The sequence below is a fragment of the Odontesthes bonariensis genome, chromosome 5 (assembly GCF_027942865.1).
Source record: "Odontesthes bonariensis isolate fOdoBon6 chromosome 5, fOdoBon6.hap1, whole genome shotgun sequence".
NCBI lineage: Eukaryota > Metazoa > Chordata > Actinopteri > Atheriniformes > Atherinopsidae > Odontesthes > Odontesthes bonariensis.
In genome coordinates this window covers 37,303,113-37,321,163 of record NC_134510.1, presented here as the reverse complement: position 1 = coordinate 37,321,163, position 18,051 = coordinate 37,303,113, and the positions used below count along the sequence as shown (strand labels likewise).

The window sequence follows — 18,051 nt, the reverse complement described above, 5'->3', positions numbered from 1 at the left end:
TATAGACATATAGACATTTTTAAATCCAGGTTAAAAACATTTCTTTTCTCATGCGTCTATGCATGAAATCTGCACGGTATCTTTGAATTTATCTTGACTGTTGCTTGTTTTTAAATTCATTTAAATGATTTTATTTGTTTCTCTTTATATTCTTTTATGTATTTTTAATGCTTCTTCCACTCCCTGCTGCAATGCTTTTATTTTATGTAAAGCACTTTGAACTGTTTGTACATGAAATGTGCTACATAAATAACTTTGATTTGATTTGAATTTGATATTTTCTTTGTCCTGTTTATCTGATCAGATCGTCCTGTCTGCTGGGTAAATGTTGCTTTTTGATGGTTGCTTCATGGGATCTTAGTATTTATTTGACAGTAAACAGAGAGATGAGTTAGAGCTCGTGTTACGGTACACAAAACAGATCCAGATCCCAGAATCAATAACATTTCTTAGTAATTGCTTTACTCGCCTCTGTCTTAAAAGGTGATTCTCTTTTAAAATTTTTTGACATATTCTAGTTTTATCAAATTCAACCTTTGGATTTTCTTTGTTCTGGGGTTTAAACACGCAATATTAGGGCTGGGCACAGATTACAATTTTTAATCTAATTAATCACATGATTTCCCTGATTAATCGCATTTTTTACGCAAAATCCAAAAGTGAATTCAAAAGTAGTGTATAGCTTTTAGCATTTAGCTTTATTTTAAATGTGCTGCCATATGAATGAAAGTGCCATAACATTTGTTGTGCAAACACACTTTTAACATCAGCATCTTTCTGTAGTTTTTATGTAGAAGCCTCGCTCCACTGTCTGTTTCCTTGAATGACTTGCTGCTATCAGTTGTGTGTTTTGCCTTTAAGTGATATTTTAGACTGGAACTACTACGCTGAGAAGACAATTCAACTTGGCAGTGTTTACAGATGACTTTGGTTCTGTCGACTCCGCCGTCTGGAAGAACTTTAAAATGAAAATGGCCGAGTAAAAGTTCCGTACCCTTCTCCAGGTTTGGTGGATCCGCCGATTACTTTCTTTTCCTGTTCCACAGCAGACAGCAACAGACTTTTACAAAATAAAAGCCTGTGAGCGACAGACATTTACAAAATAAAATAAATAATAATACAGGGGTGGTTGTAGTGGGTGTAGCAGGCGCCCCATGTACAGAGGCTACAGTCCTCACTGCAGCTGGCCCTGGTTCAAGTCCAGTATCGGACGGCCCTGTGCTGCGTGTTGTTCCCCCTCTCTCTGCCCCCTGCTTCCTGTCTCTCTGAACTTTCCTATCCACAAAAGACCCCAAAAAAAACATAAAACCTGCGCTAATGCGTGATAAAATATTTATCGGCGTTAGATAATTAGCGAGTTAACGCGCCCAGCCCTAGTAAAAATTAATCTTTTTTAGCTCGTGTGGCTGCTAACCTTGAAACTGCAGTTTCATATGCAACAAAGCTAAGAAGCTCGCAAGATGGAGGAAGAGGGGTTTAGCTGCATGTCTGTAAAGTGTCTTTATTTGTCTGGAAAGTCTGGAAAGCTTCATGGAGCAAAAGTGTGGCAACAGCAGACTAATTTAAAGCATAGTTAAATTATTTTCATGGAAAAAAATGAGTTTTTAGGGGTTTACACTGTGTTTCTTCTTCTGAAGAATCCCGACTAAACGACACATTTTAGCATAAACACGAAGCACATCCAGTGATTTTTAAATCCAATATTTTATTCAACAACTTTGAAACAAAACATAGTTAAATAATCTCAATTTCATTTTCCACACACACCTTTATGTGCTTTTTATAAGCTGCTGACTGGATTGAAAATGTTCAATTTTCTCTCTGCAGCTTTGATCAGAAAAGCTGCAGATGAACGAATCAACGTTGGGAAAGGTGGAAATGGAATCATTTCAGCAGGCGAACACGCAGACGTCCTCCTGAAAAATCACAGCGACTTTAAGAAAAGCACAGATTCACAAAGCGAGGGCAAACAGTTACAGCCTCGTTCAAGACGCTCAAAAAAACCTCCATCAGAGGGACACGATGCACTTAGTGAACAAGCAGAATGTCAGAGGAGTCCATGAATGGCAAGAAGTAACAGACAGAGCTTCAGTCACATCTCCACTACGATGCAGCCACTTGAGTTAAAGGTTCCTCCAGGTACTGCACCAGTGCCTCTGCCTACAAATGCAACACACAGACAGTTAGCAGCATGGACAGTTTGAGCTATTGCTACGTACAAACCTTAGAAACTGGGCCTTAGATGTTTGTTTGCTTCGTTGTTAAGTTCCTGGCTTGTTAAAGCATTCCTTTCTTTAACGGTTAAACACAGAGGTGGGTAGTAACGAGTTACATTTACTTGAGTAAGTTTTAAAAAAAATTATACTTCTCAGAGTAGTTTTAAATCTCTATACTTTTTCCTTTTCCTTGAGTAGATGTGTGCAGCAGAAACTGTCCTCTTACTCCGCTACATTAGGCTACAATGAGCTGGTTACTTTTCTTCTTACCTCTTTGGTATTCTACGCCTCATTATTTTATTTATAAAGTGCTTTATAAATAAAATTGGATTGGATTTTAATTTATTCTATCAAATGGATGAACTCTAATTTGCCTAAAGATGATTATTTAGTGTTTTTGTCTGTCTGATTGAATGCTTGTGTTAACAAATAAATCAGACGTTACTCAACAGTTACTCAGTACTCGAGTAGTTTTTTCACCGAGCACTTTTTTTACCCTTACTCAAGTAATTATTTGGATGAATACTTTTTACTTTTACTTGAGTACAATTTTTGGCTACTCTACCCACCTCTGCATATAACTTCTACTTTCAACACAGCTAACAGAACCAGTGCATCAAACCTTCTGCCTCCTTGAAGAATTCAACAGCTAAAAGATGATTTAATGACACAAGGACAAACGCAGTACAAAGAAAATACTTCCAACAGACTGGTTCAGTCTCTAAAACTCATTTTCTTCTCATCGCTTGATCAGCAGCATGACCAGGAAACACAATTCGGGTCGCATTTGTATCCCTTTCAGCCAGCTACCTCCACTGAGTGTTTCAGTGACGGTCTGGCTCGGAGGCAGGGTGACTAACTTTAGCCCTAAAATGAGTCAGTATTTATTTTTGTCTCTAAATGTCTTTGTGAAAGCAACCCCTGGAGGAAAGACTATTATAAGTGCCAGATCAAAATGATACGAGCTGTTTTAAATGATTTAAAGGAACAGCGCTGCCTGGACAGTCATCCGGGTCGTGGTCGTCATATGACCCCGAGTGAAGAGCAACGATGGGCGGCTCAACAACACAAATGCAACCTCAATAAGGAGAGATTGGATTAGTCAGAACTGAGTCGGCCTCTTAAATGGAAGTTCAAATATCTGTGATTATGCTGACCTCACAGCACCAGGAAGGAGTTTCTTTCCTAAACAGCAGGTGTCGCTATTGAGCTTCCTCACACCACAGGAATAGCTTCAGAGGTCATACATGTCCTCCTGCTTTTTCCCTGCAGCTCTTCCTGTTTTTTTTTATAAAAACCGTGGGACGCACGACACCAAAGTGCTCAGAGTGCCCGATTCTGTGACGTGGAGAATGGCGAGCATCAAGTAAAGCTCGAGTCAAAGATCTTGAGCCACGCTTGGAGGGACTGCATGTGAGAACTGCTGACTTATACGCTGCTTTCCACTCAATGAATGATGTTATAAGTATTTCACATGGAGAAAATCCTGCTGCATTTAAATGATAAAAATCACTGAAAAGTACCTTTTTTTTTTTTTTTTTTTTTTAGCCGTGTTGACAACTCAAAATGGTTTTACACTACAAGTCACATTCCTCCCTCCACAGGTGAGTTAAGCTACAGTAAAGGGCGGTTTATGCTTTCGACGCATAGCCTCTGCAACCGTCAAATCTGTCTGTGCGCGACCACGCCCCCCGCGCAGAGGGTCTGCACCCGTCGTCGCGCACCTCAAAAAAATCCTGACTACACGTCGGACGGACGCGAACCCACGCAGAGCTCAAGCGGAAGTGCGCAGACAAAAAGCAGCTGTGATTGGTCCTTGGTATGCCTTTCCGGTTGTCTGTGTGACCACCTACGCTTCCTCCTTTGCATTTTCGCCAACTCCAATAAAAGAAGCTGTTCTTCTTCGATGTCGAGCAACTCCAGATCCATATCTTGCATACACGCCATTGTTGTTTTGAAAGATAAACATTTCCGCCGCCGAAGTTCTCGTCACCGCCCACCGAAATTCTCGCGAGTTCTGAAATACTTTTGGGGGGGAAACTGCTGTGCGTCCCTAGAAATTCCAGACCGAGGGCGCAGATGCATAACAGCAAAACTGGTTCGCGACCAGACCCAAGCAACAATTGATGTGCGCAGTTGCATTAGTCTAATTTGCCCTTTAGACTAACCGCGGTGCACGTCCCCCCCAAAACGTGCACGGTACTGACTGAAGTATGTCCGACGCTGCGATGCTGTGTGAGAAAGCATTCAAGACTGCTGCTAACTTTCTCTGTGGGAGATCGTGACACATGTAAGTGTCACCAAAACAAAAAGAGGGGAAAAAGACTGACTTTGTTTGTTCTAGTGTTGTGTAAAAGTGCTCAAGGACAACTTTACTTTACCGTCAGTTTTGATCCAGCTTTGCTACATCTTCCTGGTAATATTTACTTTTACTGAAGCAGAATAATGACAATTTTGAGTATTTATTTGGCGGGTTATGGGAGAGCTGCTGGTTCTTCTCACACCAAAAGAAAATGTGCCTAAATAAAAAGGTAGAAAAACCCCTTTACCACTTCAACAAATGAGTCTAATGAAGCATTTTCAACGCTCCAAGCTGAAACCTCACAGATATATAAATAAGCTTAGCGACAAACTGTAAAAAACAAAAACAAACACAGAACATTGTGAGGCAGGAGTTAGATTCTCACCTTGGCTTTAAGCATCCCAAAGCCCACCGTCTCTTTGGCATACATACACAGCAGCAGGTTGGCTACACGGGTTATGGCCACTCTGCCCTCCTGAGAGGAAAAGATCAGACGACAAGTTTCAACTTTGTTTGAACATCCCCTCCTTTTCCCCCAAATCTCACACACAAATCAAACAGATTCAGTAGTCCTGGAAAAAAAAAAACAGGCCTGTTGCTCATACCATACAATCCATGAGGATAAATTTGAGCTTGTCTTCATTGAAGGCTTGGTGGCCGTTCTTGTCGTAGGCTGCCCAGATGTTGCTGGCGATGGCAGCTGTCACTCGTGCGTCAGTGTCGCCATAACCAGAGTAAGCCAGAAGTGAGCCTTCATTATTCAGCAAGCTGCAGAAGCAGGAAGATGCAAAATAATTATGATTTGGCAGTCTAAAACATCTAAAATATGTGATAAATACACCTGATACTTTTTTAATTTAGCATTTAGGGATTAATTACAATCAGCATCTTGTGCTTGCTATAATAGCCTAGTTGTTTACATTTTTTTTTAAACCAAAAACATAGACCAAAGAACAGGTAGAAATCAGGTAATTTAGTTGCAGGCACAAAGTTTCAGCTTTTCACCAACAAATAACGGTGAACGTCGTAAAAAATACACAATAATTGATATAATAGTTTATTTGAACCGCAGCATATCGATGAAGAGTAACAATCTGTCTTAAACAAACTCATTCCACCTAAAATTTAAGTCCAAAACAGCGTCAGAAAACACAGAAACTCAGGCACTAAGTAGCATCTTGCTAGCTTGATGCTAGCTCGTCGTACTTACAGAGTGCTTTGGACTCCGTTCGTGTTCGCTTGGCTGAGAACCTGCGTCAACGCTTTTGGTCGTAACATAGCTGACCTCCCCAGTAAACTGTGATAATGATGAAAAAAACACTCTAAAATACTAAATAAAGAGCTTTAACTACAGTAAAAACATTCAGCACCACGCAGATAAGTCAGCTGATTCTGTTTTCTTCCCTTTCCGGTTTGCCTTCGCAATGCAATGTGGGAATTGTAGGCGTTTACTGGAAACATTTAGATTTTTACCGTTTTTATTCACATATTTACCATAAATAAACTTTGTGTACATGTGGCTTTTAATTTTTGACACACCTCACATTTAGAAACATTGAATTAATCTAATTGTATGTGCGACATTGTTTTTTATGTTTGATACTAATAATACTCAAACCTATTTTCTCCATGAATACAGTAAAATATTATGGAGAAATGCCAATGGATAGGTCATTTTTACTTTTTTTTAGAAATTTTGAAATGCTTCACTTTGGAAGCATTCTATCCAGACATCCTTTCTACCTTTAAGATTCAGCTTAAAACTTTCTGATTTGGATAAAACGTCTTTGGTGATCCTGATCCACCTGAGCAGAATGGACACTCTCTATTTACTCTACACATCATGATTGTTTTCCTCTTTTTCTTTCCCATAGCAGGAATCCCTCGCCTGGCAAACAGCTGCCCTTCCTGCATCTGGCTCTGCTGGAGGAGTTATTCTTCTTCTACACTGCTACCCACCGCACCACACATGCTCAGTATGAGGGGCTGAATCAAATGAAAGACTCAACGATCCATTAGATTCCCCGTCTAGCAAACCTTTTATAAATGAGTATGTTATAAATTCTGTTGTAATGATGACTTTTGTTGTGAATTGACGTAATAACTAAACTGGATTGAACTGGGTTCCATTCATATTTCCAAGCTGACATCAATGCTTTGTCCACATAGCTATGAAAATTTGAGTTCTGCTTTTGTGTGTTTGTGTGCATGAACAAAAATTTGTTTAGTTTACAATCGATAAACTTTCCTTAAAATTCCTTAAATTTGTTCTTTGTTTCATTCCACACAAGATAAATTGGACATATATTACAAATATTTATCACACAATGTTAATTTAAAAGACAATACTGCTTAATGCATCCATTTATTTATTTGTCTTGGCAAAATAGAAACAAAAAGCATCTATGATGGGGGTTATATAGTTTATATCAAGGAAAAATATTGTTGATTTAATGGAGAAAAGCCGTTGGAGTGAAAGATTTGCCACTTTAAACACAACTCTGTTACTCGCTTGTGACAACATATCTTGGGAAGCAGGTTAGTCAAATCTAAACTTATTGAAGACAACTTGGTCTTCAGTGAAGAAGTTTTGGTGAAGTTGGAGACATGAAAATGTAGGGAACAGCAATTAATAGGGCTGGGCAATGATTTAAATCTATTAAAATATTGTAGCAACGGTAGAGGTGCAGACAGTAAAAGGCTGGATGGCTTGCCAGTCAAGTCGCTCACTTGGCTGAAGGTCGGTCAAGATCTGTAGTGCTTTTCCTTCCAGGGACAGGGCCACTTGCACTGCCACTTCTTCTGCAGACCAGCCATTAACTCTGGCTGCCAGCTGAGCCTGGATGATGTACGTCTCAGGTAGCTCCTCCCCATTGTAACGTGGCAACTTAACGGCACTCCGTCTGCTGCCCTCTGGTGGGGGTAGTTGTGTATCACTGCCATCATTTGCAGTGCGAGGGGCGTAGTTATCGCCTGGTGTTGCCTGGAGCTCAGCCGCCTGCTGGAACTTTCTTTTGCGCATCCTCTCCATTGCTTGGACACCGCTGGATCCGTCTGGCAACCCATTGAAGTCATCATCGCGCCATGCTGGTGTCGTCTCACAAACCTTTGGGCGGGCTCCCTCTGCCATTTCCAGATGAGCAATGAGTTCTTCAATTTCTCTCAGCGAGGTTGCCATTTTGGATCCCACTTCTGACACCAATGTAGCAACGGTAGAGGTGCAGACAGTAAAAGTCTCAGTCCAGACTTTATTGTGCAGCCAGCACTTTTATTTTGACAGGCAATTCACAGGAAACAACAGTGAATTACATTTACTTCACACGCACTCGAACAAGTGGGGGTAACCCTCCGTCTCACCACTTTCAGTCATGGTGCAAATTTAGTCAAAATGGAACACAAACAAAAACCATGTACCACACCGTCACTGCTTACAGAACACAACATAAACACACACAAACTCCACCACAGCACCAAACACAGCACACAAACGGGGAACAGAGAGCACCCACAATGCAATGCGGCAACACCCCCACAGCACGCCACATTGCCCCCACCCAGATGGTTAGCTGTCCCCAGCAACCACAAAGTCTCTCAAGTGCTGTGGAAGCCGGCGTTGGCGCCGTGCTCTGCACGGTGGACTTCCGGCAGTCACTGATGGCAAGGGAAGATCCCCCGCAGGTTGCTGACCAGTGCCCAACTCATGTACTGCTGAAACCAAGGGCTGGTAGGGTGCCAGCCGGTCACGGTGGAGCACCACCTTCCTGTTCCTTTGGACCAACTGCACCCGGTAAACCACATCAGACAGTTTTTCAAGCACAGTACATGGTCCCACCCAATGGGACATTAATTTTGGGGAAAGACCCTTCTTCCGTCTTGGAGAGTGGACCCAAACCTGTGTCCCCAGAGTGAATTCCCCACCCTGTGTCCGCGAATCGTAAGCCCGTTTCTGCCGGACCCCTGCATTCGTGAGAGCCTGCCTGGTCCGTTCATGCACCTCCCTAAGCCTCTCACGAAGGTGGTAAAAATAATTCAACCCAGGCTCTCCTACTATCTCTGGCTCCGGAGGGGGGCCAAACACCAAATCCACTGGTGTGCGGAGCTCTCGTCCAAACATGAGAGCAGAAGGTGTACACTTTGTTGATTCCTGTACCGCTGTCCGGTATGCCCATAGAACCAGCGGGAGATGCAGGTCCCAATCCCGTTGCTGGTGGCTGGTCAGGATGGCCAATTGAGTGGCCAGGGTGCGGTTAAACCTTTCCACCAGCCCGTTGCTCTGCGGATGCAATGGTGTTGTTCGCGTCTTCTTAATGCCAAGTCGTTTGCACACCTCCTGAAACACTTGGGCCTCAAAGTTCCGTCCTTGGTCACTGTGCAACTCTTCTGGAGCCCCAAAACGGCAGAACATCTCGTTCACCAGATGTTCAGCAGTGGTCACAGCACTCTGATCTGCGACCGCATATGCCTCAGGCCATTTGGTGAAATAGTCCATAGCAACCAGGATATAGCGGTTACCTCGTTCTGTGACAGGGAACGGACCCAAGATGTCGACTCCCACCCGCTCCATGGGGGCTCCCACCTGGTACTGTTGCAAGGGTGCACGTGAGCGATTGGGAGGACCTTTTTGGGCTGTGCAGATGTCACACTGATGGATGTAGATCTCCACATCCTGACGACACCGTGGCCAGTAGAACCGGGATCGTAGGCGGCAGAGGGTCTTACTAATGCCGAAGTGACCCGCCCCCACCGAGCCATGGACGAGCTGGAGCACTTTAGGACGCAGACAGCGGGGAACCAAGAGTTGGAAGATAGCTCTGTCATCCCCCGGGGACCGCCAAGCACGGTAGAGTAGTCCGTTACAAATAGTAATGCTACTCCACTGGGAATACAGGGCCTTTGTCTCAGTGTCTAGTGCTGACACCTCCGGCCACTCTGGTCTTTGGCCGGCCTCCACCCACGCTTTTACCCTGGTAAGGACCATGTCTTGGCTCTGGGACTGCCTAAGATCTTCCTTATCCAGGTCCTCATAGCCACCAGTTGTAGTCGCTGATCCAGACCCGTCAGGTGGTTGAATGTCATGAAGAGCTGCGACCATTGGTGTCTTGGCATCCCGTTCTTCCTCACGCAAACAATAGCGGCACTCATCTCTCTCACAGGGCCTACGGGACAGAGAATCAGCATTGGTATGGAGACGGCCAGCCCGATGGTTGATCTCAAAGTCATATTCCTGCAATGTCTCCAACCAACGGGCCAACTGTCCTTCCGGGTCTTTGAAGGTAAGGAGCCAGGTCAAAGAGGCATGATCAGTGCGCAGCAAGAACCTCTGCCCATAGAGGTATGGACGGAAGTGGCGAAGACTCAAGACAACTGACAGCAGCTCCCGCCGGGTGACGCAATATCTCCTTTCTGGCCGAGTGAAAGAGCGGCTAAAGTAGGCCACCACCTGCTCTCCTTGCTCACCCTCCTGGGACAGCACTGCCCCAAGGCCTACATTGCTGGCATCGGTGTCAACAATGAAAGGTCGTTGAAGGTCAGGGTATGCCAGCACCGGAGCCCTGACAAGGGCTGACTGTAGTTGAGTGAAAGCCCTCGCACAGTCCTCACTCCACTGAAACACCTGCCCTTTATGGGTCAGCTGATGTAAAGGGCTGGCAATAGTGGCAAAGTCTCTGATGTACCGCCGGTAGTAAGAAGCCAGGCCCAAGAAACTCCGCAGCTCCCGTACATTTTGTGGTATTGGCCAGTCTTTCACTGCTGCAACCTTAGCTGGGTCTGTCGACACCCCTGCTGCACTAACCACGTGGCCAAGGAAAACAGTCTCTCGGCGAAAGAGGTAACACTTCTTTGGATGAAGACGGAGGTGTGCACGGCGGATGGCTTGGAAAACATCCCTCAGGTTGGCCAGTGCATCCCTGAAGTTGGGAGCATGCACCAGGAGTCTTTTCTGGTGACTGCATTGACGCGACGGAAGTCAACACAGGGCCGCCACGAGAGGTCTTTTTTCTGCACCATGACAATGGGGGATGCCCAGGGGCTGGAAGAGGGCTCGATGACACCCGCTGCTGCCATTTCTTGGATCTTCTCCTCAGCTGCAGCCCGCTTGACCAATGGCATGCGCCGGGGATATTGTCGGATTGGTGGAGCATTCCCAGTGTCAATGTGATGCTGTACCAAATCAGTGTGGGTGCAGTCTTCATCTCTGGCTGCAAAGATGTCAGAGAACTGGTCTAGTAGTTCCCGTAACTGATGCTGCTGGTCCGGCTGCAGTCCCATGCAACTTCGATGAAACAGTTCATCAATGGCCTGCCGTGTCTCCATGGAGGGCGCCAGTGGAGCTGAAACAACATTCTTGGACTCTGGTGGCCCCACTGCAGTACAGCTGAGGTCAGGAACTGTCAACAGAGTGGGGTCCCTGTCAGTCTTTGTGGTGGGGATGGGATCCCGGGCGACAGAAGCTGCAATACGAGGACTACCTTCACTCGAAGTGTGTAGGGCTATGGCTTCCATCCCCAGGTATAGTGTAGCCCTGGGAACATCCACCACAGCCCCCAACTCTGAAAGCAGGTCCAGACCAATGATGCAGGCATCTTGGATATTGGTCAGCCAGAATTTGTGTTTGATGGTGTGGCTGGTGATAGTCACTTGGAGGACACTCACCCCCCGCATTCTGGTCCGCTGACCCGTCACAGTTGTGATGAACTTTCTGGTCACCGCCCAGCCTTGGGGTTGTAATAGGCCTGTCCCAGGCAATGTCCCAGGCCGGATGAGGGAGATGGTGGATCCTGTGTCCACCAGGGCTCTGCAGTTAACACCATCATCACACAGTCCAGATACAGTCCAGTTGTGTGGCCCAAGCGACCCACTCGTGAAGATGTGAAGGGGAATGAAAGTACTGGGGGTGACAGCTCCCCTGTTATGTCACCCTGGTCTAGTTTAAATGCCGCTGTGGTGCTGGGCTTTTTGGTGCTGGGGCTGGGCAGTAACGTGCGATGTGGCCTTGTTCCCCACACCGATAACATCCTGCAGATGAATTCCGCTCTGCTTGTTTGGAGAACCGCCGAGGTTGCCTCGTAGCCGTCTCGACAGCTTGGCGGACCTCCCTTTCATTACCACTCCCCTCATTGTCTGAGGAGTGAGACTGTCGAGCCATGGCAAAAGAGGGTCCCTTTTGGAGCAGGCCCGGCTCCACTCGTTCTGCCTCCCTCAGTGCTGCAGTCAATGTTCTGGGGGCAGCCAGACGGATGTGTTCTTGGAGGCGCCCTGGCTGAAGTCCTCTGATATACGCCTGGAGAGCAAGCTCTTCCTGTGCTGCAGGATCAAAGGTTGGATATCCCTGGCAGAGCAGGATATCAGCAAGGTAGGTGCCTAAACTTTCCCCAATCTTCCGTCGACGGCTGAACAGCTTGTCCCTTGCACCTTCAGCATCAACATGATGACCGAAGCAACGTTGGAGCGCCCCCTGGATGGCTTGCCAGTCAAGTCGCTCACTTGGCTGAAGGTCGGTCAAGATCTGTAGTGCTTTTCCTTCCAGGGACAGGGCCACTTGCACTGCCACTTCTTCTGCAGACCAGCCATTAACTCTGGCTGCCAGCTGAGCCTGGATGATGTACGTCTCAGGTAGCTCCTCCCCATTGTAACGTGGCAACTTAACGGCACTCCGTCTGCTGCCCTCTGGTGGGGGTAGTTGTGTATCACTGCCATCATTTGCAGTGCGAGGGGCGTAGTTATCGCCTGGTGTTGCCTGGAGCTCAGCCGCCTGCTGGAACTTTCTTTTGCGCATCCTCTCCATTGCTTGGACACCGCTGGATCCGTCTGGCAACCCATTGAAGTCATCATCGCGCCATGCTGGTGTCGTCTCACGAACCTTTGGGCGGGCTCCCTCTGCCATTTCCAGATGAGCAATGAGTTCTTCAATTTCTCTCAGCGAGGTTGCCATTTTGGATCCCACTTCTGACACCAATGTAGCAACGGTAGAGGTGCAGACAGTAAAAGTCTCAGTCCAGACTTTATTGTGCAGCCAGCACTTTTAGCTAGAGACACCATTCAAATTTTAAAATGTTCATAAGACATTCAGCTATTACAAAATGTTTCATCTTTTAAAAATATTCGGCCAATTTTGAAATATGACAGTTTAAAAAATATGAAAATGAAGTTCCTTCTTCGATTTTAGAGTGAGACATTCAGCAGTGCTGATAAGTTTAAACTTTTCAAACAAATTACTATAACTTTCATACAGTTTAACTGAGAGAAACAAATTATACTTTAAAATGTAGGAAAACTTGTCCTCTTTCAGCCAATGTAACTCCTAAAGAGCTCACATGGACAGATTTCGAACTATGAGCCTTTAAGCTTGAACCAAATCTCAAATTCTGAGGAAATCTGCCATTTTTGAATCAGCTTCAAGTGTTTCAAACTGCTTCGATTTAAATATAGTTCACTCCACAGATGTAAAACTACTTTGCTAACTTCCTCTAAGTCTACTGTTTCTAATGGTATTAAAATTTATTTTCTAGCTGCTCAACTTTTCTCACAAAACGTATTTGAAGTCAGTGTTCGGCATAATTTCTGTCCCGCGATCGGCGGGCAGCTTTGCTCTGTGTAGTCTTTAAATAGGTCATATGCACTTCCGGTTTGACAGAACGAAATGGCCTGATGGTAACACTACCGCCCTCTTGTGCGGGCGGCCTGGGTTCAATCCCCAGCATATTAGCTCAAAATTAAAAAAAAAAAAAAAAATTTTATAACTATTTAAGCATACTTTCAGCCATTTCAACTGTTTCTAGCTTAAGTTTTTTTTTATCTTCAAATCCTTCAAATCCTTCAAATCCTTTCAAATCCTTTCAAATCTTAACCAGTTCAGCATACTTCAAGCTAGAGACACCATTCAAATTTTAAAATGTTCATAAGACATTCAGCTATTACCAAATGAGTCAGCTTTTAAAAATATTAGGCCAATTTTAAAATATGACAGTTTAAAAAATATGAAAATTCAGTTTATCTTCAAATCGTTTCAAATCCTTCAAATCCTTTCAAATCTTAACCAGTTCAGCATACTTTCAGCTAGAGACACCATTCAAATTTTAAAATGTTCAAATTTTTTAGCTTCTTAAGATTTTTTAGCATGGTTGTTCAGCTCTTGCATTCTCACAGCTGTTTCGCAGGAACAGCTCTTTCTAGTTTATTTTATTATTGTAAAAGTCTGTTGCTCGCAGGCTTTTATTTTGTTAAAGTCTGTTGCTCGCAGGCTTTTTTTTTGTAAAAGTCTGTTGCTGTCTGCTGTGGAACAGGAAAAGAAAGTAATCGGCGGATCCACCAAACATGGAGAAGGGTACGGAACTTTTACTCGGCCATTTTCATTTTAAAGTTCTTCCAGACGGCGGAGTCGACAGAACCAAAGTCATCTGTAAACACTGCCAAGTTGAATTGTCTTCTCAGCGTAGTAGTTCCAGTCTAAAATATCACTTAAAGGCAAAACACACAACTGATAGCAGCAAGTCATTCAAGGAAACAGACAGTGGATTAAATATTTTAATCGTTGCCCAGCCATAATTTAAAGCAATTTAAGTAAGAAATATAACTGCAAATCTTTTGTTTTAAGACTAAATAAACCATGAAAGAATAAACTATCTAATCCAGCATTGGCTTGCTTACCAACGCTCCCAACCAATACGGAAACTCTGACCGATTTAATCTCCACGGTCCGAACGAATTGGTGCTGCGGAGGATTGCCCCGAGCCCAATATTGAACGATCCAATCATGATCTGCATAGCCTGTGACAGAGAAAGCGCATATGAAAAGTTAACAAAACACAACGTTATATTGTCATATTTGGCTGCTGGTTTCATAGATACTGAACACCTGAAGCTCCAAGTCAGGGGCTGAACTGCATGTTTTTTAGCTTCCACTCTTACTTCTCATTTATTCACTGTTTTAACCAGAAGACGCACTGATTAAAGAGTATAAAGAGTAAATATGTTATTGTCTTGTTAGTGTAAGAGGCTGAAACTCACCCCGAGGACGGACAGAGACGTCCTCAGGACGCTCCTGAGGTGCTGAGACACCGAGCAGCACACGGGGCTGTAGCAAAGCGCTTTGAAGATCTGGCACAAAGGAGGGCAAAAACTTTGTGGGTCGGCGTTCAAAGTGACCACGGTGACCCCGTCGGCCTTGCTCATGGTCACAGACATCCTGCCTTCTACGAGGGGCTGAAGCAGACGAGACGGCACATGCTGAATCAGATTATTAAAGTTTACTGATATTCTGCTCTGTAGAGGGAGAATCTTCTTCATGAGGAACAGTGTCTTTAAACAGTTTGATGATGACCTAAAACATTTGGGACAAATGGAGATCATCTGCCCGTCTTTGATCCTCTTAGAATCTGCATCTCACGGATACTACTGGACCAAGTAATGACTAAAATCACCTTTTTAAAATAACATATTGTCTTGTTACCTCGTTACAACCCCAAAATGCTCCTGTCCAAAACTTTTTTGTGTGTGTTGCAGGCCTGAAATGTACAAATTAATGTATATAATTGTTTTTTTTAATTTTTTTAATTTTTAATTTAGTCATTTATTATTATTATTATTATTATTATTATTATTATTATTATTATTATTATTATCAAAATTGGTTTTATTGTTGTTGTTAATCATTGTAAATATTAATAATTTTTTGAGCTACTTGACTAATTTGATATTTGAATTTACCCCATTGGAGATGAATAAAGTATTTTTCTATTTTTATTCTATTCTATTCGATAGATTAATGAAGTTGACAAGACAAACCACGAAAAATCGTGGGATCATACTGTATGCAATGAGATAGACAGGGAGGGGAAAGAAGAGACCCATCCTTTTTAATTATTCAATAAATCATTTTACCTGAATCCACAATGGCCCAATTGCTGAAAAACGCCTGCTAAAGTGCCCTCTTAGAAGCCAAAACGTGTGATAAAGTGGCCTCCTAGGAGCCAAGACTTGTGTTAAAGTGCCCTCCTGGGAGCCAAGATGTGTGTTAAAGTGCCCTCCTGGGAGCCAAAACGTGTGATGAAGTGCCCTCCTAGGAGCCAAGATGTGTGTTAAAGTGCCCTCCTAGGAGCCAAGACATTGTTAAAGTGCCCTCCTGGGAGCCAAGATGTGTGTTAAAGTGCCCTCCTGGGAGCCAAGACTTGTGTTAAAGTGCCCTCCTGGGAGCCAAGATGTGTGTTAAAGTGCCCTCCTGGGAGCCAAAACGTGTGATGAAGTGCCCTCCTAGGAGCCAAGACGTGTGTTAAAGTGCCCTCCTAGGAGCCAAGACGTGTGTTAAAGTGCCCTCCTAAGAGCCAAGACGTGTGTTAAAGTGCCCTCCTAGGAGCCAAGACGTGTGTTAAAGTGCCCTCCTAAGAGCCAAGACGTGTGTTAAAGTGCCCTCCTAGGAGCCAAGACATTGTTAAAGTGCCCTCCTGGGAGCCAAGACGTGTGTTAAAGTGCCCTCCTGGGAGCCAAGACTTGTGTTAAAGTGCCCTCCTGGGAGCCAAGATGTGTGTTAAAGTGCCCTCCTGGGAGCCAAAACGTGTGATGAAGTGCCCTCCTAGGAGCCAAGACGTTGTTAAAGTGCCCTCCTGGGAGCCAAGACGTGTGTTAAAGTGCCCTCCTAAGAGCCAAGACGTGTGTTAAAGTGCCCTCCTAAGAGCCAAGACGTGTGTTAAAGTGCCCTCCTAAGAGCCAAAACGTGTGATAAAGTGCCCTCCTGGGAGCCAAGACGTGTGTTAAAGTGCCCTCCTAGGAGCCAAGACGTGTGTTAAAGTGCCCTCCTAGGAGCCAAGACATGTGTTAAAGTGCCCTCCTGGGAGCCAAGACGTTGTTAAAGTGCCCTCCTAGGAGCCAAGACGTGTGTTAAAGTGCCCTCCTAGGAGCCAAGACGTGTGATAAAGTTCCCTCCTGGGAGCCAAGACGTGTGTTAAAGTGCCCTCCTGGGAGCCAAGACGTTGTTAAAGTGCCCTCCTAGGAGCCAAGACGTGTGTTAAAGTGCCCTCCTAGGAGCCAAGACGTGTGTTAAAGTGCCCTCCTAGGAGCCAAGACGTGTGTTAAAGTGCCCTCCTAGGAGCCAAGACGTGTGTTAAAGTGCCCTCCTGGGAGCCAAGACGTGTGTTAAAGTGCCCTCCTAAGAGCCAAGATGTGTGTTAAAGTGCCCTCCTAGGAGCCAAGATGTGTGTTAAAGTGCCCTCCTAGGAGCCAAGACGTTGTTAAAGTGCCCTCCTAGGAGCCAAGACGTGTGTTAAAGTGCCCTCCTGGGAGCCAAAACTCGCTAAAATGTCCTATTTTACCGTAGTTCCACTTGCCACATATGGGCACAAAGACTTGAGACTAGTCGTCTTCGTTCATCATAGTTTGTTTCTTTTGAGTTGTCAGATGAATAGTTTAATTGTGTTTTGTTCCCTGCGTTCCTCTTGGGTGAAGAAAATACATTGAACTCTAGAAGACTTTTAGGACCAAGAAATACTATGACACATCACTGTTGCAATGACTTTTATGTTGGGCCCTTTGTTGATCTATTCAGGAAATGTATATTTCCATGTATATTTTCCATGTATATTAATGTATATTTCCATTTGCTTTATTTCCAATACAGGAAATGGCATCTACTTCATTGAAATTGTTCTGGGGGAAGACCCCAAGACCCCCTAGGGATTTATTTCCTTCATACATCCATGTCGCTGTGTGTTCTTCACAGTCCAACGGTGAAATCCACACAGTTCTCATGTATGCTGATCCTAACAGCAAACTAACCTGTGTAGTCTGCCTAGTTATTCTGTTTTAAGGCTATTTAATGTGCCATTTGTAAAACAGTCCCTTCTTAATGATCCTGATGTATTGTTGCTCTTCCTTGTCTGACTTTTTACAAAACTGGTCAGCACCGAATAGTTTATATACGAGTATAATGAGCCATGTTTGCTATTTTATGAGCAACATAAGGCAATGCAAGTTTATTTTTACAGCACAATTCAACTACAGGGCGATTCAAAGTGCTTTAAAGATACATTAAAACAGCAGAAATAAAAAGCATGATTTAAATTTTAAACAAAAAAGAAAGAAATAAGAACAATAGATAAAATCAGATAAAATCAGGAGTTAAAATGTGATTAAGTTTTGAAACTCAAGCTTCAGATTTGGAGCTTTATTCAAATACAGCTGAAAATAGGTGTGTCTTCAACCTGGACTTAAACACACTGAGTGTTCCAGCTGATCTGAGGCTTTTTGGGCATTTGTTCCAGACATGTGGAGCATAGAAGCTGAATGCAGCTTCTCCATGTCTGACAAAAAAAAAAAAAAAAAAAGCAAAAAAAACTCACCCGTTGGAGACAAAAATCGAGAAGAAGCTGTTAAAATCCAGAGGAAAAAGAATCCGACCAAGCCTTTGGCGCGCAGTTCTGGTTTTGGAAGAGTGAGGAAGGAGAATTATACAGCCTACCAAAGTCTGCGAAGTACCTCCTCTCACCAGGAAGCCATAAAGAAAAACTTCAGCCCTTTACCCCTACACTCGGGTAAGCAAAC

General features: G+C 44.1%; 1 protein-coding gene across 1 annotated transcript; it reads right to left on the bottom strand.

Annotated features, from left to right (window-relative positions):
• Positions 1 to 1,685: 1,685 nt before the first annotated feature.
• lamtor2 (late endosomal/lysosomal adaptor, MAPK and MTOR activator 2) lies at positions 1,686 to 5,933 on the bottom strand. Its single transcript, XM_075466834.1, has 4 exons — positions 5,729 to 5,933; positions 5,124 to 5,286; positions 4,904 to 4,993; positions 1,686 to 2,160 (listed from the first exon to the last, which is right to left on the bottom strand). The coding sequence occupies exons 1-4, from the start codon at positions 5,794 to 5,796 to the stop codon at positions 2,104 to 2,106; spliced, it is 378 nt and encodes a 125-aa protein (XP_075322949.1). The 5' UTR covers positions 5,797 to 5,933; the 3' UTR covers positions 1,686 to 2,103.
• Between the last annotated feature and the right edge of the window lie 12,118 nt (positions 5,934 to 18,051).

What these genes read in the sequence shown, in the direction of transcription:
- lamtor2 (XM_075466834.1), bottom strand. Translation starts at nt 5,796, where the DNA reads ATGTTACGACCAAAAGCGTTGACGCAGGTTCTCAGCCAAGCGAACACG. An exon ending in AACGGAGTCCAAAGCACTCT is followed by an intron (nt 5,287 to 5,728) that starts GTAAGTACGACG and finishes CTGCTTCTGCAG; the next exon opens with CTTGCTGAATAATGAAGGCT. An exon ending in TTATCCTCATGGATTGTATG is followed by an intron (nt 4,994 to 5,123) that starts GTATGAGCAACA and finishes TTTTCCTCTCAG; the next exon opens with GAGGGCAGAGTGGCCATAAC.